The sequence below is a fragment of the Centroberyx gerrardi genome, chromosome 5, assembly GCF_048128805.1.
Source record: "Centroberyx gerrardi isolate f3 chromosome 5, fCenGer3.hap1.cur.20231027, whole genome shotgun sequence".
Classification (NCBI taxonomy): domain Eukaryota; kingdom Metazoa; phylum Chordata; class Actinopteri; order Beryciformes; family Berycidae; genus Centroberyx; species Centroberyx gerrardi.
The window spans coordinates 5039682-5062864 of record NC_136001.1 but is presented as its reverse complement, the minus strand read 5'-3'; the positions used below and the strand labels follow the sequence as shown (position 1 = coordinate 5062864).

The window sequence follows — 23183 nt, the reverse complement described above, 5'->3', positions numbered from 1 at the left end:
ACTAAGAGTAACACAGCTGTCACTTACATACACTCTCCTTACTCACTCACACACACATACACACACACACACACACACACACACACACACGCACATACACCCTCAGATTTGTGTTCCCATATGTCTTGCAAGTGTCTGGTTACGCTCATCTAGTGTTTGGCCCGTTGGCTTGTCTGTGTGTGTGTGTATGTGTGTGTGTGTGTGTATAATAGTTCCTGCTCTATCCTAAACGGTGCTTTTAGCATGTTTTTATATAATTAGCATACCCAAACAGCACTTAATTCAAATAATGATAATCAAATAATTTGTACAATTAGAAAAACGAATAAAACCAAACAGTCAAACAAGTCAATGGATGTTTGAGTTGGGTTGAATTAAATCAAGCGTGACATAATTTTTTGGTCCAAATAAGGGCTTCTGGATCCCGCTCCCTTTCAGTCTAACGTGAAACAGGGGCCTTTGATTCACAAATGCACATTCAACACTTTGCAAGCCAATTTTAGATATAAGAATGTGTATTACAAAAAATATATATATTAAACATATTTGTAAAAGATGTTATTTATCTACAAACTATGAGGTGTTTTTGCAAAGGTGAAAACATTTATTGACAAATATTTATGCATTTGTGAATATCATTTTGCATTTATTTAAATGACAGGTTACAAACTACAAATTGAGAGGTGTTTTTTGTGGATAGTAAGACATTTGTGTTCTGTTTTTTACTTACGGATCATGGTACACACATTTGTGGATTATACTTTTTTATTGGTTTTGACTGACTTGAGATCATGACAAACATTTCATTTTGGGGTGAACTATTCCTTTAAATCATTGTCTGAAATGCCTGCATAATGAACGATGCCCTCTCTCTGTGATTGGTGCAGGTGAGCCAATACACCTTTGCCATGTGCAGCTACAGAGAGAAGAAGGCCGAGCCTGTGGAGCTCCTCCAATTGGACGGCTACACTGTGGACTACACTGACCCCCAGCCAGGTAACAATAGCCAATCACAGCATACCTTTCTGGTGGATTACAACAACAACAAAAAAAAATCAAAACATTGAAAAATTCAAGATGATTACCTTTAAGCTGCTATTTATTGCAACAAAAATGATCATTTGCCACCAGGATTTTGAGTTTTTTTTCCGGATTACTGTGGCTTGAAATGCTTGATTTTGCAGTGGCTTTTCTCAAAAAAGATTTTGAAGATTTTTTATGTGTGTTTTTTGCAATAAAATTGCCTGGAATGGGTGAAAATTGCAAAAAAGAATTGCGATTTAAAAACAAAACAAAACGCTTTTCTCTACCTCTCCTCTCACTCACACACACGCTTGTATCTCTCTCTCTCTCTCTCTCTCTCTATCTCACCATCTTACCCAACTTCTTACCATCGGACTATTTTCTTTCTCTCTCTCTCACTCACTCACGCAGTCTGTCACACACAGACACTTGCCCGTATCTCTCTCTCTCTCTGATTTTCATGACACTACCAAGAACCTGATAAATTTAATCTAACACCCACATTTGTTCTTTCACCGCTTGCTATGGACTTGCAAGGCCTCTGTCACGGTGATTTGCCTCCTCTGTTCAGATGTTTCAGCCATTCTCCGGTGCGCTTCGTGGCTGTCAATTGCCGACTTTAGTTTGTGTTCCACCACAATGGGGTCCAAAACGGTTTAGTAGAAATTTTTGTTGGTAAATGAGAAATGTTTGTGTTTGGCATCTCCACATACTCAGACCCAGACACAAGGAAATAAGTTTGGTGATGTGTAGTTCGACGTGACTTTTGCGGGGATTGGTTGAATTTGCGTTAATTACGGCGAGGGAGTGATTTGTCAATGAAAACAGGTTCTGCTGCTATAGTGCATCAATTTTAGAGATTCACACCCATAAATAATTAATGTAATAATAAATTAGTAAATGGAACATACACTGTGGAATAGGAATAGGTAAGTGGAACAATTGTAATTGTTAATGTATATCCCTGTATGTTATTGAGTGTTTGACTGAATTGTGTTTGCTTTCCTGTCATTTTTATGAATGTTTTTTTTTGTTCTCAGGCCTCTCTTTAAAAAACGGATCTTGATCTTAATGAGACTACCTTCTTCTTCTTCTTCTTCTTCTTCTCCTCTCCCTCCTCCAACCCCTCAGGTCTGGACGGCGGTCGGACATTCTTCAACGCTGTGAAGGAAGGCGACACTGTGATCTTCGCCAGCGACGATGAGCAGGACCGGATCCTGTGGGTGCAGGCCATGTACCGGGCTACGGGCCAGTCGCATAAGCCGGTGCCTCCCACCCAGGTCCAGAAGCTCAACTCCAGGGGGGGGACAGCGCCGCAGCTCGACGCACCAATATCCCAGTTCTGTATGTTTTCAACTCTCAAAAGTCTCACTTGTCCTTTAGGTTTCATGCTACAGAGAAACTTCTCCCCAAACAGGCTGCTGCCCATTTCATTGCCTTCAATTGTTTTCTTGCTAACTTGACGATCCGACACAAGTTCATGCATTTTAGTTGGTCTCATCGTCTCTTTTGTGAGAGAGATATTGGTGCCTGCCTTTGTAAAGTAGCCAGTTTAAAACAGTTCAATTAAAGCTGCACTGGGCAACTTCACACATTGGTGGCTCCAAGTGGCAGAGAGAGTCTTTGAAAACTGTTTTAACTTAGTATTCAGGTTTTCCTTCCAAAGACTACACCAGGTGATTTCACTGATTAATTCCTTCTCTCTTCTCTACAGAAATAGTGCACTATATAGTGTGTCACCATTTTGTACTAGTGTCCAAATTCTCAACGGTTAATTTGATTCACTATATAGTCCACTAAAAAATACCCACAATGTACTGTAAATTGTAGTGAACAGACGATGTACCCTACAATTTCTCGTGTATACCACAATGCAATGTGATCGTGTCTTACAGAAGAAGAGTTGCTAGCTAGTCGCTAGCTAGTGAGCTAGCTAACGTTCGCTCACGAGCTTATTGTTTGCCAAAACAAAACAGCTTGCTACCATTAAGAGACAACACCTTAGTGAACAAAACCACGCTTGCACATGATTAGAATTTCAACAATTTATTTGTAATGTAATGTTCAAAACTTCCTAAAATCGATACCTGAGTACATTCCAACCCGCTGTCATGATGCCTGGTTTGTTTATGAGATGCTGGACGCGTCACATGAATATCCGGCGCATTTTTTGAAGCAATGATGTAGTGTCCGAAACTTTGTGCGGTCGTTGCCCATATAGCTCACTAGGCTATATGACAAACACTGCATAGGGAACAGTGAGTGAGTGAACGAGTCAACCATTCCGAACGCAGCTCCGGTGTAGCCTTTGCTTTATACTAAATGGACGAGAGAGGCAAAAGATCCAACATCGGGGGGTGCAGCTGCTCACTGCTGTTTAGGAGACACTTTTGGGTTTCACTTTTGAGTTTTGATTTGTCACGTCCTGTGAGGCGGAAAAGAGTTCTGGGCCATATGACCGTACCCGACAGCAGACTTGAATTTAGGCAAATAGGGCGAATCTACAGCGTCTCAATTAGGGGATATGGGACGCTCTTCTCTGTTGCAGCCCCACTTCATGATTTAGGCTGATAGGATAGTGCATTTTTACATACAAAATCTTGCCTAGTGCAGCTTTAAATTGAAATAGTTTTCATTTGTATATTTAATCTCTCATGATCGGTCTACAGACCTTGGCTTGAGTTTAGGACTGCTGTCTGTCATCACATTCTGTATTAAGCAAGCAATTGACAAGTTCAAATCAGTTTTCTTTCTTCTAAGATTAGCTATTTTACCACTTCCTGTTTCTCACATGATTTATTTCTTTGGTCAAAGCCTCTCGCTCTCCCTTTTCTTGCTTTTTGTCTCTTACTGTACAGTGTTTCCTATAATAGCTTTCACATATCACTTTTCAGGATGTTTTTCTTCTTCTTCCACGTCTCTTTCCTGGTCACGTCCATGTTTTACGCTGTCGCTGTTTTCCGTTCTCCACCTCTTCCACTGTGCTGCTTTGCTCTTTGTCTCTGTTGTAGACCTGCTGTAGCGTTAAAGTGTTTGGTGGCTCTGCTGTGTGTCTTTATGTTTCTCTGTTTGTTCCTTCTTCCTCTCTTCTTCCTCTTCTTCTTCTTCTTCTTCTTCTTCTTCTTCTTCTAACCCCCGACCCTGCTATCTTGTAGCTGGACTGAAGGGTAAGTGCTCTCCTCCCCTTTCTTTCTCTTTCCTCCTTTTTTTGTCCATCGCTCTTCCTCTTTTTAAAATCTTTCTGTCTGCCTAGTTGTTTTTTTTCTGTTTTTTTTCCATTAGGACTGGGATACTCACCTATGTCTTTATGATTTAGGATGCATGCAATTGTGTTTCTGTCTGCATATTTGCCATCTGTCCAGCAGGGATTTGGTAGGTTCACATACCAGTGATGGATCAGCCCTCTTTTAAGGTTTCACACTACTTTGATTTACCTGCGCTGGCCTATTCGCAGGGGATAAGAAGGATGATTCGTCCATACATCCCACAGTAGCATTCTGTCTTGCGTTTGCAGTTTGCTGCCTGTCCCGTGAGTCTGATAATTTTGCCACCAATTCACCAGAACTTATCTGTAGCTTATGAAATGCACAAGCTTCATGCCACAGCAAAACTGACTCAACAATATATGCAAGCACACGCACACCCGCGCACCTAAAAGAAATTACTTTGTAAAAACGCTTCCTACAGACAGTGTGTAACCTGCATGTCTGTAAGTGAATTTATCGAGTGAGCTGTTTTTGACACAACCACTGGAGTCCCACTGTGTCCCAGCAGCTGGTAATTACCAAGTTAAAAGTGCCAGGCCATGAATAATACAGTGTGGTTGCCGCACAATTATTTCGGGAAGCAATCAGTCAAAATGTTACCAAATAACTACTTGCCAGTTCACACCTGGATCGGTGCAATGAATAATGTAACATGACAAACAAGCCCCCGTCCTCCCCGTCCCCCATCAAAATAAACGAAATTAAAATGAAGGTGAAATTGTTTCTGCGGTATCTCTCATCATCACAGTTTACCAGTATGTTTTTTTTCGGTTACTTGGGTGGCATTTCCGAATGAGATTGATTTGATTTCCTGCTGTCCCAATTCCTTTTTTTTGTGAGAAAATATGTTGGCAAATATGCACCTTGAGTAATGTGAATGCTAATGACAAAGGACGTGATGTCATGGCACTTCCTGGCCTCCCCATGTTTATCATGTTGTGTAGAAAAGCTGGAATTAATACTAATTTACTAAACACTGTAACCGACGGTAACACCTATCCCTACTAGTCACCTCTCTTTCCCGCTCTTTCTCCGGATGCCTCTCTAGAATTTTAAGCAGGTTGATTTTGTCATGATGATGAAATCACTGTCATATATCACTTTAGTACAGGGGAACACATTGGGCACTTGCTGTTTGCTTTTGCGATAAACATGCATATTTTTTTTAATAATCAGTGCAGAGATGATGGAGGACGATGAATAGCCCTGACACAAAAGTAGTTTATCTTGTCTTTAAAGGACCCAATAAACTACTAATGTCTATGTGTTAGGTAAAGATTAATGCATAATATACTGTATCTGTGTTACCTATACTGAAGTGGGAGCATTTTACTTTTCTTGCGTCATTAAGTGAGAACAATCCTGCTCTTATTGGCTCCACTGTATAAAAAGCTCCCCACTTACATTGTGAATGCATTACTCGCCTCTGCCTTAATCCACTAATGGTTCAGCTGCTGCAGTGGATCCATCTGGTACACATGTTATGCTACACTACAAACTGTAACTGTTATAACCTGCAGATGACATACTTGAGTGTGGGGTGGTCACTTCTAGATTTATCCTGCAGCTAAATTGTGTGTGTGTGTGTGTGTGTGTGTGTATGTGGCATGGGACGATATATCGAAATTCAATATATCGCAATACAAAAATGTGACGATTCGTATCGTAGGGCAAAAAAAAAATGAATCGCGATATTAGCTCCATTTTATTCTGCTGCAGTAATCACAAATGAGACAGTTTGACCATCACAATTTCACAAGCTCTCCATCCAAATTATATATACATATATATATATATGTATATATAATTTTAAAATTGTTGTTTACATTCTAGCAAGCCACAAGATTTGTGGCTCAGAAGTAAACATAATTCTGCACAATCAGACTCATTGAAATTTTATTTATCACATCATATTGTGGTTGTATTGAATCCTGAACCCCATATCACGTAGCAAATTGTATTATGAGATAAGCATATCGTCCCATCCCTAGTGTGTGTGTGTGTGTGTGTGTGTTTTGTAGCTCTATCCTGAAAGATGAGGAAAACCCTCCAAAGTGAAGACATTTTAGCTGGTCCTCACTTCTCCAAAGGGGTTAGTTTGGGATTTGGGTTTAGGATTGAACTGAAATTAGGATTAGGTTTAGGTTAAGGTAAAGGTTAGGCATGTAGTGGTGAGGGTTAAGTCAGGGTTAGGGGTTAGGAAAATAATCTAGTCATTGGAGGTCCTCACAAGTATAGTAATACAAAGATGTATGTGGTGTGATGTTTGTGTGTTTGATGGTCAGTCCATCCCCAAAAAAACAACAACAAAAAAACGCAGAAAAAAAAAAAAGCAAGCCACGTGCTAAATAGCCTCAAATGCTTTGTGACCACCATCACCACCAGCACCACCAGCACCGCCGCTGCCTCGGCTGGATCTATAAATGAGTAGCAGCCGTCAATCATTGTCAGGGCCGTCCTTCCCCAGCCCAGACGGACGGGGGTGACTAGTGTCACTGCATGTTACTGTCCAGCCCTCCCGCCTTCACTCCCACTCACTCACGTCAAACAGACCTGACAGGCCACCAGCTACAGACCAAAGGGGCACCGCAATGTCACCTTTTTAGATTTGGGGGGACTTGTTGGGGGGACACCATCGGCATCCGGCATCCCGCTCTTTGTTCCTTTGTTGATTGACAGCTGGGATGCCTTCGTTCGGCGGCGAAGAGCAACGTTGGCTGACAAATCTCATGATTGCCGCGTAGCTCGGTGTAACCTTCATTCACATTTGTCGCAGGTTTGTTCTGTCGGACGGGACAGACTCTGTCCACAACCCACCACCCTCACCCCAGATCAGATATCTTGGTCTCTATAGACATCTTTTAATCACTAAAATGATGTTTTAGACAAAGATACGGCCCATTTTTGTGGACTTTGGCAAGACACAGTCACTTCCATGATTTTGGACAGTAGAGGCTTTGCAGTTACGTCACCAATCTCTTAGCAAAACCGATGGAGGTCCAGTGGAGAACTGGCTGTGGGGGAATAATGGCTAAATATAAAAGAACTGCAAGAAACAGAGAGATAGGCCTAGTAGAAAATGATTGTTGCGGGGTGGGTAGGTCAGTTCATTAATGTTATAAATGCAAGTGAATAGTCTAGGAAGATTTACTGTGACACAGTAAACTGTCTTGTCTTTAGCCCTAGTAGGCTGCTCCAAAACTAGTTGTAGCTTGAGAAGAGTCCGCTCGCCTGAACAAACTTGGTTTTTAGTTTTGTTAGTTAGCTAACTAGCCAATGTTGATGTTAACGTGTGACTACTAGCCACTGCTAACGCTAGTTTCTACAAGATACATTAGCTAGTGTGCAAATCGTGTGTTTACAACAAGACAGTGATGGTTAGCTGACCAGATACTATGGTTAGCTAGCTAACGGCTGACATTAAACACAAAATTAATCAGGTGTATCAGTGTTGAAATGAAGTTAACCATGTATTTTCAATTCTGAGACGGGCAAGTTGTGAGTTTAGAAACACAACCAGCTGTTCTCAGCCACTGAGCCTTACGGGGGAATGTCCACTAGGAGGGAAATTCACAGGCAAAGTGATGCTACCCATTCATTTGAAGGAGAGAAATTTTGGAGGATTGTGGGTAGGTGCTCATGATGCAAGGTGCTCATGATGGAAGGTAACTCCAGTGACATACCTGCTCTCACCCACACCCAGCTCTCTGACATATTTCTATGTGGGCACTCACCCTAAATAAGGCATAGCTATATTAGATATTGTGTATTGGTAAATGGACAATAAAGAATCACAATACACAATGACAATTTAGATCTATAAGCATTAGTTATAGGGTTTGACCAACGTGGGTTTTTCGATGTTGATTCTAATATTAATATATTCTAATAGTAAATATACATTCAATATTTAACCAAACAAACTGCATCACATCCACCATATCAGAGGTGGGTGATTTTTTTAATATGTTTTTTTATGTTATATAGGTCTAAGCTTAGGTGGTTATTAAGGTATTGACATGTAAATCCATGGAAGTGCAGACAGAACAGAGCAGGTGTACCCCCTATGTACCCCAGCAGTGGCTGGTTGAGAGTAGCACCAGCCCCCCCTCCGCACCCCCTCAGTAAGAATGACGGTCTGGGGATTAGCAACAAGCCAACTTGCTCAGCCATTCCCTCCTAGCACCCTGATGTCAGGATTACTGCCTAAGCGTAGCCCACTAACTGGGAAAGCAAGTGAAAATTTGTTGTCAAATTTTATTCAAAGCCCCCTATTTTGGGGACAATGGAGATTAGCGGGGGGCTCCCACGGCAGGGCCACGGCCCAGGCTTGTTCTGAGATGGTCGGGGCAGCGATTAATTAGGGGCCACCCCGGGGGGTCGTGGCCACAGGCTCTATAGTGAAGTGCTGTGGGGTTGGGCAGGGGAGGGTAGGGTTATTGGGGGGTACCGGGGGATTGGGGGTGGTGCTGGGGGTAATGGAGTGTGGGCTCTTTGGTTACTCTTGAGTTGCAGGTTTGCCTTAAACTAGTAGGTGGCATGAGACAGTCCCACTGGCTATCATGGCGGTGTGAAATACAATTTTATAAGGCAGAATTTGGGATAAAATATGTAATTTTAGTCTTCTCTCTGACCTCTCGTTGCTGGGCTCAATCAGCCATCAGTGTTTTCACACCAACTTCATGATGTTATATAAATTAAAGGCGCAGAATGTAAAATTTTTGCTTCCCAATAGCAGATTTCTGGCTTTCAAAACTCATTTTCTGGCCCGTAGTTTGTTTTTGAACAAGCTTCCCCAACTATTTTCAACAGCTTCAACACAATCCCAAAGTGTTGTTAATAAGTCTTGTTAATAAGTTGCCTTATTAAGGAGGAGAAATAGATAGATTTGTGTATTATCCCTGACGTCATGGTGGTAATGGTATGGTGTCAGCCCAGTGAATTTCCCTATAGGAAAGGCTCTGCATGAACATAATGTAGCACTAATCATAATATAGCACTAACCTTTAACCTCTAGAGCAGTAGTCACCTCCTGAAAGCTGCCTGTCTAACTCACACTGCCCCATCCACCTTTGCTTTGACCCTGGCCAGAGGGATCCTATTGAGTCAAAACTGGAAACTTAAGTAAATTGTCTCTTTTGTGATACAAAAATAAGCAGAATAATTACAGTCCCTATAGCAACTCGCGTAATAACTATACATATCTAATAAAACATATCTAAAAAAAAAACAGTAATAAAGTGTCCATAATGTAGTAAAGTGCTGGACACGTAATGTAATAACGTACTGGCAGACAACGTAATAAGTAATTGCGTGTAATGTTGGGTTATTACATTATGAAATGAGCTGCAATTTCTTGGTAACACGTAATTGAACAAGACAAAAATCATACTATCAGTGGGTACAATTTTCGATTTTTTCCATCAGCTGTTCAGATGATAGAGTGATGTTTCATTAACACTGAAACCTATGAACAGTTGATAAAAGTTTTCCAAGACAGGTACAGCACCCATTAAAAATCATGATTCAGCGTGCAAACGTGCAGCTCTCCTCATAATGTAATAGCCAGCATACCACACTTCATATAATCATATAACATAATTATATTATCTGTCAAAAATGTCTGTAGCACTTTACTACATTATGTGCACTTTATTAAGTCATTATTTTTTATATATTTCTTTAATTACCTTATGCACAGTTATTACATCGTGAATTGGTTTGGTCCCATTCAGTTCGCAAGACTGACTAGTCATAAATGCAAAATTAATTTATGCAGATGATAAGGAGTTTTGATTGAATAGTTATACCTGCCAGGGTGAGTAATACTTTTTCCTTTGCCACCCCTGACTCTGTTCTGTTCTCTCTCTCTCTCTCTCTCTCTCTCTCTCTCTCTCTCTCTCTCTCTGTTGGACGCATCTATGTCTCTCTATCCAGACGCTGACCGAGCCCAGAAGCATGGCATGGACGAGTTTATTTCAGCCAACCCCTGTAACTTTGACCACGCCTCGCTGTTTGAGCTGGTACAGCGCCTCACCTTGGACCACAGGCTAAATGACTCCTACTCCTGTCTGGTGAGGAAAGGCCTAAAGCAATAACGCCCAGATGACCCTGATGAAGGTCCCATGTATATGTATACCAACCATCTCCAAGGACCAGGTTTAAAAGTAATCTAGTGTTAGATCATGCTTTAAGTCCTTTGATACAGTTCAATGGGAAGTTATGTTATGTTGTTATGCTGTCCTTGTAAAAATCAACTGTAGATACACATGTACATATAGATATGCATTTACACATATATATACACAGTATATATACGCAGTACATATCCATTTGAGTTCATGGACAGTAAATATTGGCTGCCCTGGATATCTGTAGTTGTCATTTTATTGTAATGTAATCATTTCCAAATCAACTCATTTGTGAGGTTCTACTGTATGCTGGATACAGTGTATTGAATGACGAAAAAGGAGAGAGAGAGAGAGAGAGAGAGAGAGAGGGATATGAGTGGAAACAGAGGGATGGAAGCGATTGAAATATAGAGAAATATAGAGAGAATGTATGCACACACGCATACACACATTAACACATACACACTCAAACGCACACACACACACATATATGCATACATATACATACTATAATACATACTATAAGAATGACAAGCACAGTCAGGGGTGGCAGGGGAAAAATAATATTACTCACCCTGGCAGGTATTCAATCAAAACTTCTTATCATCTGCATGAATTAATTTTGACTCCATGTAAAAAACAGAAAACATGCAAAATACTATAATATATAAATATAAATTGTGCAAAACATTAGCAGGTCTACAGAAGGCCATACATACTATATATGTACAGAAAGTGTCTAAGTGTGCAGACATGTAAAAAACACTATTCCCCTTATCAAATATGTTCAATTTACAGCTACAAATGACTTTTGTACAAAACATGCAGATTTGTATATGTGCATTACTAGCTGTTCACTTACAGAACTTGGATGGATAAAACGGCCCTTCCACTGTTTGCCATGGTAATTTGGCTGGTAAACCATAAAATGGTGACTATGACATTTTAAGGGTTAGTTGCTATGGTGACAAAGCAAGTCTGGGCATTCAGGCCGTAAAGTGTCACACTTACATGGGAACTGTGCAGATGAGTCTGTTGCACAAGTGCTTAGCAAATTGTCAAAACTCAATAGAAAGCTGACATTAGCGACAAGGCTAACATAGCATTGTCAAAGATTGTGCTTCCCTCTCTTGCTCTCAAAATCAGTATATTAGCAAACCTAGCTGGTAAGCATCATCAACTTTAGCCCCTTAAATGATATAAACTAACATATCTTAGCCTACCTTTAGTGGAGAAGAAAAGTTGGCATTCGTTAACATCAAACAGCTAACGGACATCGGCTGAAACAGATTAACTCAACTATAACCACTTCCACTAACTGCCAAAACTTTTGTCCGACTTTTGTCCAACAGCAGCAGCTGGTAAAAGAGCTCCACCTAGTGAAGGCATGTGTGACAACTCAATTCAGCTGCAAAGCCAGTTTTCCACTGCTTTGGTTCTTGCTGCAAAACCTCACGCCTCAGTGTTCACTTCATCAGAAGTTGTCACCGAGTAGCAGGGTGTGTGTGTATGTCCCACAGGGTTGGTTCAGTCCCGGTCAGGTGTTTGTCATGGACGAGTATTGTGCGCGCAACGGTGTTCGCGGCTGCCATCGCCATCTGTGCTACCTGAGCGATCTGCTGGAGAGGGCGGAGAACGGCGCCATGATCGACCCCACCCTGCTGCACTACAGCTTCGCCTTCTGTGCCTCCCACGTCCACGGAAACAGGTACGGTATGACACGGGGGAATCCAACCCCCGACTAGCCTTGGGTCCCTTCTCTTTCCCCCGTAGGTACAAATGCTTGACCGCTGCTAGCTTTGGTTCCTGTGTGGAGAACAAGTTTCACTACGGTAGAAAATGTCAGAAATTGTTTTTTATAGAGTAACTAAACCCCACACCCAAACCTGGTAAAGCCTGACATCTAATGCTAAAAAGTAGGGTACTGAGCTGGCCATCTGCTATTGGCTGGTCATTGGTGCCAGGTGATGTCACCACCTGTTGTACTCTATAGAAGGTGACATCACCTGGCGCCAAAGACCAGCCAATAGCAGATGGCAATTTCAGTACCCTACTTTTCACCATTAGATGTCAGGCTTCACCACAGATTTGGGTTTGGGGTTTAGTTACTCTTTAATGTATCTAGAGTGACAATTCAGTCAATAAACAAAAAAAGAACAGAAAACCCCATCCATATTGGGAGAAATGTTTACTCCCTTCCCATCCCTCCTTCCCAACCCACCAAACGTATCCTCCAACCTCCAGGAAAAGTGTTTTTTTTTTTTATGGCTTTCTATATTATTAGCATATACACGTTCATGTGAACATTTATACATTTTCACACTTGAGCAAATACTACGTACATAAGGTAGACAGGCTAATAATGGTACCATTGAAATCCATGGTTGTCTTCATTAAGAGGCCAGGCGGCCCGGGCAAAATGTCAAAAATTCTTTGACATCAATGAGACCATGAACCACTTTTTTCTAAAAGGGAATACTTGATAGAAAAATTTGTTTTTTGAAGGGCAATAGAAATTGCAACAGCACACATGTTACATAGAAATCCCGGAATAATTTGTTCCATCCTCATTCCATCTGTGCTTATTCTGTCTTTCCTCCATTGATTTCAATTGCTTTTTCTGTTAGTCATCCACTGCAGTCTTGAACATTTGTTGTTTTTGAAAATTTACTTTGTCATGTTTTCTTTTGGTGTACTTTTCTTTTAATCTATTGGTTTTCACTTTGCATGTTGTTTGCATGCTCACTCTTCCTGTTTCTTTTGTGTGTTTTTTTCTCTTTTTACCTCTTCACCTTGTTTACTCTCACAAAATTTCCTTCCCCTGTTCCCCAAAACCATACACTTCCACGCAACTAAAACTAGCCAGCGTGTGTCCGAGTTGCTAAACTGGCCGGTATCTGAGGCCGAACTCGAAAGAGCTCTTTACCCCTGTGCCCCCGAGCCTTCTACCCCCACTGCTAAGAAGGAACTCAAAATCATTGAGTTCATGAAGAAAAAGGACTTCTGGTCCCCAAATTCCTCTGGAGCCAGAAGGTAAGTCATTTCATAGTCTATGGCGGGGACGGGCAATCATGTGCAATGGAGAGCCAAGAGTATGCAGGGGTAGAGTCCAGTTAGGGCCGGACTTGGAAAAACCTGATAAGTATGGGCTGACTTCGAACCAAAATGTTAGCCTAAATTGTTCGTGCCTTAGATCTACTGAAGCTGATCAAAGAAATATATCCTCATCCCTTTTCTGCTTTGCCGTAAGCAATGCCATAAAAAAAGTTGTCTGATGACATCAGTGGCAATAATGAAGACCCTCATATAAAATGTACATATAAAGAAAAAACTCCATGATTTGTATTTTATTATTTTGCTCATACTTGCAGTTTATTAAAAATCTAATATAGGTATGCACAACATTACAGATCAGTCACCCCTTGTAGCCTACTTGAGACAAAAATGATATTTGCTTTACAGCTACAGATAACGATAGCAATAGAGGAAGGCCATCAAAATCTGTCTGAAATGCGTCATCATTTCAGGACATCCTCAGCCGCCTTTGTCATTTGTAGAATTAACTGTCAGGTTTAGCTGTCTTTTGTCAGACTTAGATGGAGTTTGTCAGATTAAATGAGTCAGGCTTAGCAATCTTTTGACAGATATACAGTAGGTGGACTTGAGTCAGGTTTAGCTGTCTTTTGTCACACTTAGATGGAGTTGCATCAGGTTTAGCTTTGTCAGACTTCGATGGAGTTCGTCAAATTTAGATGGACTTGCATCAGGTTTAGCCGTCTTTTGTCCGACTTTGATGGAGTTGTATCAGGGTTAGTTTATGCAGGGTTATTTTGTCTCCATCTTTAGTGCTAAGCGCTCAACGCTGTGGTGTTTTTGTAAATTTGTCTTTATTGTGTCATTGCTGCGGTGTTTTTTTTTTGGCATCATGCATCACGTCCTGTGCGCAAAAGGATTTTTCTCCTCGGGAAGGACCTACCAGACACTGGACAACAACTGTAAAAGCTTTCATGAACTGCATATAGGTTGAATCACTACTGTGAATCACTACACAGACATTTACAGTATTTATATGAAAATGACACAGACTACTACTTTAAATTTTGTTTGAGAAGAAGAGTTTTCATGTAATTGGCAATCAAGTGATGTAATTTCCTGAAGTTTTTATGGGGGAGTGTTATGGTATGTGCACTGTTATCTAAGTTGCAGTATTTACCTCCTGTCTAATCTGTTATGATGTACACAGACATCAGATCTGTCAGCATCACAGTTGGCCGTCTCCGGATGAAGCATAACAAAGATAGACGAGGGCCACTCCAGTGCTGAGGGCAAAGGTCAGGGAGGGCTGTCTGTCAGTCTGCCCCCCCCCCCCCCCCCCCAACAATCCCCCCTACCCTCCCCATCCAACCATCCACCCATCCTTCCCTCCGTCCTGCTGACAGACAGTGATGGGGCTGACTGAGGACTGAGGACTGTTCTGATCAGCCTGGACAGATGGACAGCAGTAGCTCCAAGACAGAGAGAGAGAGAGAGAGAGAGAGAGGTAAAGAGGGAGAGAGAGAGAGAGAGAGAGAGAGAGAGAGAGAGAGAGAGAGAGAGGGAGGGAGAGAGAGAAAGAGAAAGAGAGGGATGTGGGTGGAGGCAGAGGGATGGAAGAGAAATAAGATGGGAAGAGGGTTTGATTGAAATCTAGAGAGAGAAATATAGAGAGGATGTACACACACTCACACACACATTAACACACACACACGCACAGAGGAGCCCGGCTTTGCCAGTCCAGCCGTTTGCGCCTGGAGGTCAAGGCATGACAGGTTGACAGGTCGTCATGTGTGACGGGCGAGTATCTCTGCTGCCAACGCCACTGTGCCCCCCGCCCCCCCCCCACACACACACACCCCTGCCCCCACATGCAAACACACACACGCATACACACACCGTCACACACCATCCCTCCTGTCCCACATCTCTCACCAGCCTGCCCTGCTGCCCTGTACGTACCCCATCCATGCACGCACGCACACACATACACACACATATATACCGTCCACCCCCACCCCCGCCTCCTAATAGCCTGCTGGCCTGGAGGCGTTGATGCACTAAGTTAGAGTCGGTAGCCTGGTCGTCTGGTAAAGCGTCAGGACTTGACTTCTGTCCAGCTCGTCGTCGACTCGCTTTGGATTGAGTTTCAAAAAAAAAAAAAAGAGAAAGCAGCTCATAGCAGCCAGAAGTGTTTTGTTATGACATTTTTACAAAGGCAATGAGCTCACTCTTGATGCTGATAAAGATTTACAATTAAAAACCGACACATTTCTAAAATTTAAGCGAAGGCCCTGATGTAGGCAATTACAGACAAAACATGTTTTTTTTTTTTGTTTCAATTGATTTATTTCTATTTTAATTTCAATGAGTAGCTAGATTATTTCATTCCTTTGCTCCTTTTTGATTTGTGCACCTTAGAGGAGCTGCAAGGTTGTGACAATTTCTTTGCCCTATGAAATTTTCATAACCAGTGGGTTGATGGCTTTTTCAATTTACCAGGCACTTTTTAGTTTTATCTAAATTCCGGCATCAGAGTCTATAAAACACAAATTGATACAAAATCATAATTTTACAGATTGAAGGCTGAAAGTTAATTTGGTAACTACAGTTGATATGGTTATAGGACGAGCTGTTGTTGCAAGTATAAGAAACTAAAAGATTGTATGATATCCTAATTTACAAAGGGGTGCAAGTTTAGTTCTCACTAGTTGAAAAAGTTTAAAAGTTATCAGTCTGAGATTGAGCTTGAGTCATTTTTAACACTAAAGTGACCATTTTTGAAAACTTCTGCCAAAAGTACAACAGCCACACATACAGTAGTGAGCCATTCTTTTTCTGGCCAACATAATATGTCATGGCTTTTAAATTAATTAATACTAATATCAAACTGCATATATGGCAATCAGGGCAAAATCAAGGCAAACAACCACCAAATATAAACACAAATCAATTGTATTTCCAGAAAAGAATTAATTCCTTACAAGATCCTATCTTTATTGAACTTACGTCAGTATTATACTTTTTGCTATGATGTATGCAATGAATTTGCCTCATGACAAGATTCATGTCCGCTCAAAAGAGTTGATAAAAATATCCTCCAAATAAAACTGAGTGTAAAAGTGTAAAAGAGTGATATATGTTACAAGCATACAGACAGTGAATGGGTGCACTCTGTGCCTGTGTAATGAAATGTCAATATGATTTAAATTTCAAAATGTTTTTAATTTATGGTTGGGAGTCTCAAGGTTGAATGTTTGAAGAGGGAGCAAAAATTAGCGAAGATCAAAAAGTCAGATCAACATGCAACCAATGCTTTCTAATTTAACTGATTTAATTCTGGAAATATTTTTGGGTTAAATATTCTGGAAATCAAAATGTATAAATACAGTATGTGTAATTAAAATAATAAATTGTGGCTGCACATGTGAAAGTTTGAATTCTGGTGAAAGCTGTGTTTTTGGCTGAATTTTCTGCACAGAATCAATATGTGGCAATATATACAGGAGATTTTATAAGTGAGTGACTTTTGAGCATACGCCAGTGTAATGGAACTGATTTGAAAATTTCAACAAGTCATTCCGTTACTTAGCAGGGTGTCAGTCAGAAACATGGAGCTGGACGGTTTCCCCGCTGTATGCTGTTGCGTCGCCTACGCTGATGACGCTGCGATATAAATGGAAGTATGATCGCGTTGCGCGCTTGCTGTCACTGACGGCTCATTTGCTTGTCGTGGTCGTCGTAGCTGAGAGGTCATCAGGTCAACCAAACATTAGGAAGCTGCCAAGGAACAGAGCAGGACTGGAAAAGAAGCCCTGCAGGACTCAATTAGTGTGAAATTCCCTTCTTTTCTTTTTTTTTTGTCAAATTGTCAAAATTCTGTAGACATTTTCACACATGCATTAATACAATCCCCTCTCCCATTTTCTGTCTCCCACACATACTGATAGTTATGTAACTCTATTCTGCTAATAACATGGTAAATGGTAAACAGCTTTTAGGTGCATCTGTGTTTACTCTCCACTGCATATCCCTGCATACAACACTAGCAATTACAGATTTGCAAACAGGCACACACACACTTACATACGCACGCACTCTGGTAAAGGCAAGGGCATCATCAGTGAATCAAACTAATTTCTGTGAATGACAAGCGGGCCAAATTGCATAATGCAAAAATACAGTAACATCAAGTGTTTCATTTCAAAACACTTTATATCCAATTTGGGAAAAAACAAAATTGCTACCTGAATTTCTTTTTGTTAAAATTTTTTCAAATCTTGTTTTGGAATGAAAGCCTTCATACTACTATACTTCATACTCCTATACTACAGCTATGCTCAGTTGCAATTCACTTGTTAACACATGCAATTGAGACATTTCAACAAAATTCTAATTATATATATTATCAAGGCATTATTGTGCATGTATTTTGAAGCAGGTTTGAAAATGTAGACTTATGACATTTCTCCAATTTTCTGACTCACACACTTATATCAATACATACATCACTAGCAATTACAGCTTTACAAACAGGCGTGTTTGTGTGTGATTGTGTGTGTGTGTGTGTGTGTGTGCGAGGCCGATCTCCTTATCGTTTGTGACACGGTCGGGTCTGGGTGGAGTGTGAGCAGAGTGCATGTGACAGAGGAGGCGCTGGACTGGTGGCTGTGACAGGATGTTGAGAAACAAGAGACGTGACACACACACACACACACACACTCTCTTTCTCTCTCTTTTTCTCTCTCTCTCCCTCTCTCTCTAGCACCCCCCCCCCCCCCCCCCTTGACATGTCATCTCAGCGAAGGACAGTGAGAAAGTGGGGGGAGTGGGGGGGTAAGCTTTTTTGCTACACCACATACACACACACACACACACACACACACACTCTACGCTGCTCCATAAGTGGTGTGGTCGTGTGTGTGTGTGTGTGTGCTGTTGGGGGTAGAAGGGTACCAATTTGCTCAGCATCACCAGTCATCTCATCCAGACTCCCCTCCGCTTTCATGGACATTTGAACAGACACTGTGTCAGTGTTGTCTCATAGCCACCTGTAAGCCTTTACTATTGGATATATTGGAACAGAAGGGCACACCAGAGGACGTGACTACAGGATCTGCCTTCACAACACCTATCAGAAGTGCTTGTGCTTGTAGATTGGTAGCTTTTATCTTGCCAGCAGTTAACAGCCGATATTTATTCATCCCTGTGGGGAAATTGGATACAGCAAACAGAAACTGAATAAAAACACAGCAAATGGGTTGTAAACTGCACAAGGACAGACAACATACTGAGACAAACAAAAAAAGAAAACAATATGAAAATGTAGCAAAAATGTGAAATATGCAGTATGAGTGAAGGGAAAGTGAAACTAAAAATATCAGGATATATATTTTGGCTTAGTAATATAGACCTGACGTGTATATGAAAGGAAATATTGAAATATGCCTCTAACACACATTGCACTATGTATGTCCATAAAACAGGTATTGGTATGTATCATATACTTCAGGTATAAAAGTATTTGAAAGTTTGACTTTTACTTAAGTTCCTTTTTAGGTACTAATGATTGAAATGAGACGGAGAAGTGTGACAGCTTATTTTATTTGAGCTGGCCCTGGATGTGAGGTAGAATGTATGATAAGACTGGCATCCTTTCAATCCATTATGTAACTAAAGACCATCAAGGATCCTACTGTAGATCAGGACTCTTACTCTGAAAGAATAAACCCCTGGGAATAAAGTCCTGGGACCAAGGCTAGCACTAGCTGTGCTAGCCTACTACAGTAGATTTACTGCATTTAATATATTTATTATATATTATAATATTTTAGTGTTGACGTGCTTGTGCTTTACTTGAGTACTTGAGTTCATTTTTAGTGATGTTTCTCCACCTCATTCCAAAGCACATATCCTAGTTTTTGTTCCTCAGCATTTATCAAACATTTATCAAAAATATATGATGATAAAAGTTTTCGATTCCAAAGTAGCCAACTTTCAGGAATAAAGGACTCAGAGAAAGCCTAACTAAACCACTGATGCATTGATTTCTAGCACTGAAGTAGACCATTAAGGTCTGAACAACATGTGGGGTTGATGTAGGCTTTTTATTAACGCCCTCCACCTCTGATATGATGGATATGATGCGGTTTGACTGATTACATATTTATTGTAGAACTGATCAACACTACACTGTTTTTCTAGGGGAAGCCCTTAACCTGAATTGATGAGACACTTTGATCAGATTCTACACAAGTATGCATGGATATGATTTACTGTTTTCTTATGTTCATATTCAAATGGAGAGTTTTAGTGTCCCATGATGGTCTGAATGCTGTTTCAGGGGCTCTGACAAGAATATAATTCTGGGGGAAACACTGAATACTTGTAATATTTGGGGAATTTTTTGGCATAAAAATGGTCAAATTTAAAGATAATCATAAGTACTTTCAACAACAAATACTCCCATACTTCTATTTTTGTGGTATTTTTTAATGTAGGACACTGTTGCCAGAAATCTATCGGGGATTTTTCACTGTTACCTCAGCAAGGGTTTGTGTGTCTCTTCCACCGCTGCTGTTTGGCTTTCAGGCCCGACGGCATCGGCACAGTGACGGTGGAGGAGAAGGAGCGCTTCGAGGAGATCAAGGAGAGGCTCCGGGTACTTCTGGAAAACCAGATCACACACTTCAGGTAAGTGCGGCGTACACCAACTGCCTACCAACTGATCTGACCAACTGGTGCCAAACTGGCCTGCTGAGGGCTCATGGGAAAATCCACTCTGTCGCCTCCACAGGTACTGCTTCCCATTCGGACGCCCGGAAGGAGCGCTGAAGGCAACTCTGTCCCTGCTTGAAAGGGTAGGTCATTTTTACTGCCAAACAAATGAATGCAAGTTAAAGCCATAATCTGTGAGATCCTTGTTTTTTTTTATTTTGTCTCCATCTTTGGTGCTCAGCGCTTATTGCTGTGGTGTTTCTACATTGCACTTCCCAGAGATCACCTGTCAATCAAACATTGTCTGTGACGTCTTTTTCCTTGGATTTTCTGTGGATGCAGTTTGAGGCTATCGCTGCTCATGCTAACTACCCAGTTCTTCTTCTGTTTATAACTGTAAATGTAAAACGCATCACTTCCTGTGCGTCAGGGGATTTTTCCCGGGAAACAGCTACCAGACACCGGCTGCTTAGAACAGACAATGTAAAAGCTTTCATGAACCGGATATAGGTTGAATCACTGTTTTTTGTTAATGTCACTGTCCATGCTTAATTCATGTTAGTAAACCCATTAGTTAACATTATTAACAAACATGTGTAACATTAATTAATGCAACTGTTCATGTGCATTTAACATGAACTAATCTTTGTTATTCATGTTTAATTCATGTTAGTAAATACATTAGTTAACATTAGATAATGAACACTTAATGTAAAGTGTTACCGAAATCTCTTTTACAGCCTTTCCACATGCTATACAGTAACCTTTTTTTAAGTGAAAGAGAAAGAAATGTCAATATATTTTAAGTGTTATTTTAAGTGTTTGCACACTGGCTGCAAAACAATACGTGTGATATTTGTTGAAAAGTGAGTTTATGAACACTTAACGTAAAATGTCACCGAGATTTCTGTGTCTTGCCATGATGAGTTAAGTTCACACGGAAAAGGAGAACCGTTGTTGTCGTGTCTCTCCTGTAAGGTGCTGATGAAAGATATCGTCACCCCGGTTCCACAAGAGGAAGTCAAGACTGTGATCCGTAAATGTCTGGAGCAGGCGGCTCTAGTCAACTACCAACGCCTGTCAGAGTACGCCAAACTAGAAGGTGAGTTACTACTACAAACACATGACTGACTGTTAATATGTCAGTGTTTTACCAGTCGAGGTGGGAGTGCAGTTACACCTGCCTATCACATGGATTGAAATGTAAAAGATTAGTCTGAATGCATTTTATGCTGTGATCCCTAGGGGGGTGGGAGGGTGTGTGTGTGTGTGTGTGTGTGTGTCCTCAGGATAGAAGATTTTACTGTCTGCTGCCCCCCACAGGTGAATAGGTAGTATCAAATAACCATTGGAAGAAGGTGGGGTGGTATGAAGGCAAAGGAAAGGACATCAGTGAATCAAGGTGCAACAGTAAAGATCAGGGATTCTCAACCTTTTTCATATCAAGAACCCCTAATTTAGTCCACATTAGAGCCACAGATCCCCATTTGATGAGGTTTTGTCTCTCAGACCCAAATCTGAGAATATTTTTATTATTAGATTTAATAGATTTTGTCCAGAATCCCATGACTATCTGTATTGTAGGTAGAGAGATAACAGTGATCAAAACAGTCATTCTTCTACATTCTCTAATTGTGTTAACTTCTTGTAAATTAAATAATGGTGAAGTTTAACAATCCATCAATTTGCTGGGGACCCCCTGGAACCTCCTCAAGGACCCCTGGTGGTCCCCGCACCCCACATTGAGAACCACTGGTATAGATACTAGTGGTTACTGGTTCATACCTGCACATACTCAACTTCAGGGTTTTCAAGCTTCTATAGAAACCCAATTGCATAATGTAAAGATATAATATCAAGTATTTCTTTCCAGAACACTACACTATAAATAGTGTTTAGATAGAATCATTATATACTATATTTCCACTTTGGAAAAAAATTGCCTCGCAAAATTCATCACTCACTGTTGTTGTTGATGAATGTATCATCACAAATAGAACTGTTTTGTCAGCCAAGGTGTTAAAATGACACAGAACTCTACTAGTAACCCACAGTGTGCTTTACTTTCATGCCAGCAATCATTTTGTCAGAGTAGACATCGCTTTTATCAAATGGCAGATATCTTGTTTTTGGAATGAAAGCCTTTGTATATTATAATATCTATGTTAACACATGCAATTTAAGCCATTTTGACTGCAAACGATAATGTTCACAGCATTATTGTGCATGCGATTTTAAGCAAGATTAAACATTTCGTCTTTCATTTTTTTCTGTTTTTGTCTTTTTTTTAAAATCTTGATGACGTTAGAACAATTAGAGCCTTTGTTCTCTGGTTTCTAACTTCTTTATGTTTACAAATATTGATTAAAGATATTACAGTATGTGAATTCATAAATTCATTGGTGCTACGGCCTTTTAATGAGTCCAAACCTCCTCCATTCCCACAAAGTTTGATGCAGTTCTATTACAGTTTCAGTTTGATAACCGAGTCGTTTTGAAACACCACAGTGGGTTTTCGATGGTTTGATAAATGACAAATGGGCATCCTGATCCAACTAAAAAAACAAATATCACTTGTTCCAGCATACTGTAACAATACTTTAATTTCAAGACAGATTGAAGCAGATATGACTTGGCATGATAGAGTAGGTGCTGCTATTCCCACTGTTTCTCTAACCTACAGATTTTCTCCACAGCTGCAGGAAAAGCCTCTCGTCAAGGATTGCTCATATGTACAAATGTACCTCATGAAATGATAGCTATTGTTTTGTATTGTAAGTGACAAATGCAGTGTTTGATGTACCTCACCTCCAGCCTGTTTCCTTAGTGTACAGTAAGTAAAAATGCATTCAATTCCCCACAATTCCTTACGCTGACCTCGTCCACCGTGCCTCAGCTTCTCTCTCTAGCCGAGTCCTGAACTTGCCTCTATCTCCCACTTTGGTCTGCCTGGTAGTTGGAGTGACGCTGTTTCCTCTCCTCCCTCCTCCTCCCTCCGTTCCCTCGTTCTCAG

General features: G+C 40.8%; 1 protein-coding gene across 15 annotated transcripts in view; it reads left to right on the top strand.

Annotated features, from left to right (window-relative positions):
• The window catches only part of cadpsa (Ca2+-dependent activator protein for secretion a), a 157792-nt gene that overhangs the window by 79889 nt on the left and 54720 nt on the right, over window positions 1-23183 (top strand). For 6 of the 15 annotated variants that reach the window (XM_078283465.1, XM_078283466.1, XM_078283460.1 and 3 more), the window contains exons 10-16: window positions 888-996; window positions 2155-2367; window positions 10227-10363; window positions 11941-12128; window positions 20045-20146; window positions 20250-20313; window positions 21149-21272. In XM_078283465.1, coding sequence (XP_078139591.1) covers window positions 888-996; window positions 2155-2367; window positions 10227-10363; window positions 11941-12128; window positions 20045-20146; window positions 20250-20313; window positions 21149-21272 — 937 coding nt within the window. Of the gene's footprint in view, window positions 1-887; window positions 997-2154; window positions 2368-4178; window positions 4191-5843; window positions 5866-10226; window positions 10364-11940; window positions 12129-20044; window positions 20147-20249; window positions 20314-21148; window positions 21277-21339; window positions 21344-21544; window positions 21573-23183 lie in introns of all 15 variants that reach the window. The other 9 variants (XM_078283467.1, XM_078283461.1, XM_078283469.1 and 6 more) reach the window with 5 other exon arrangements.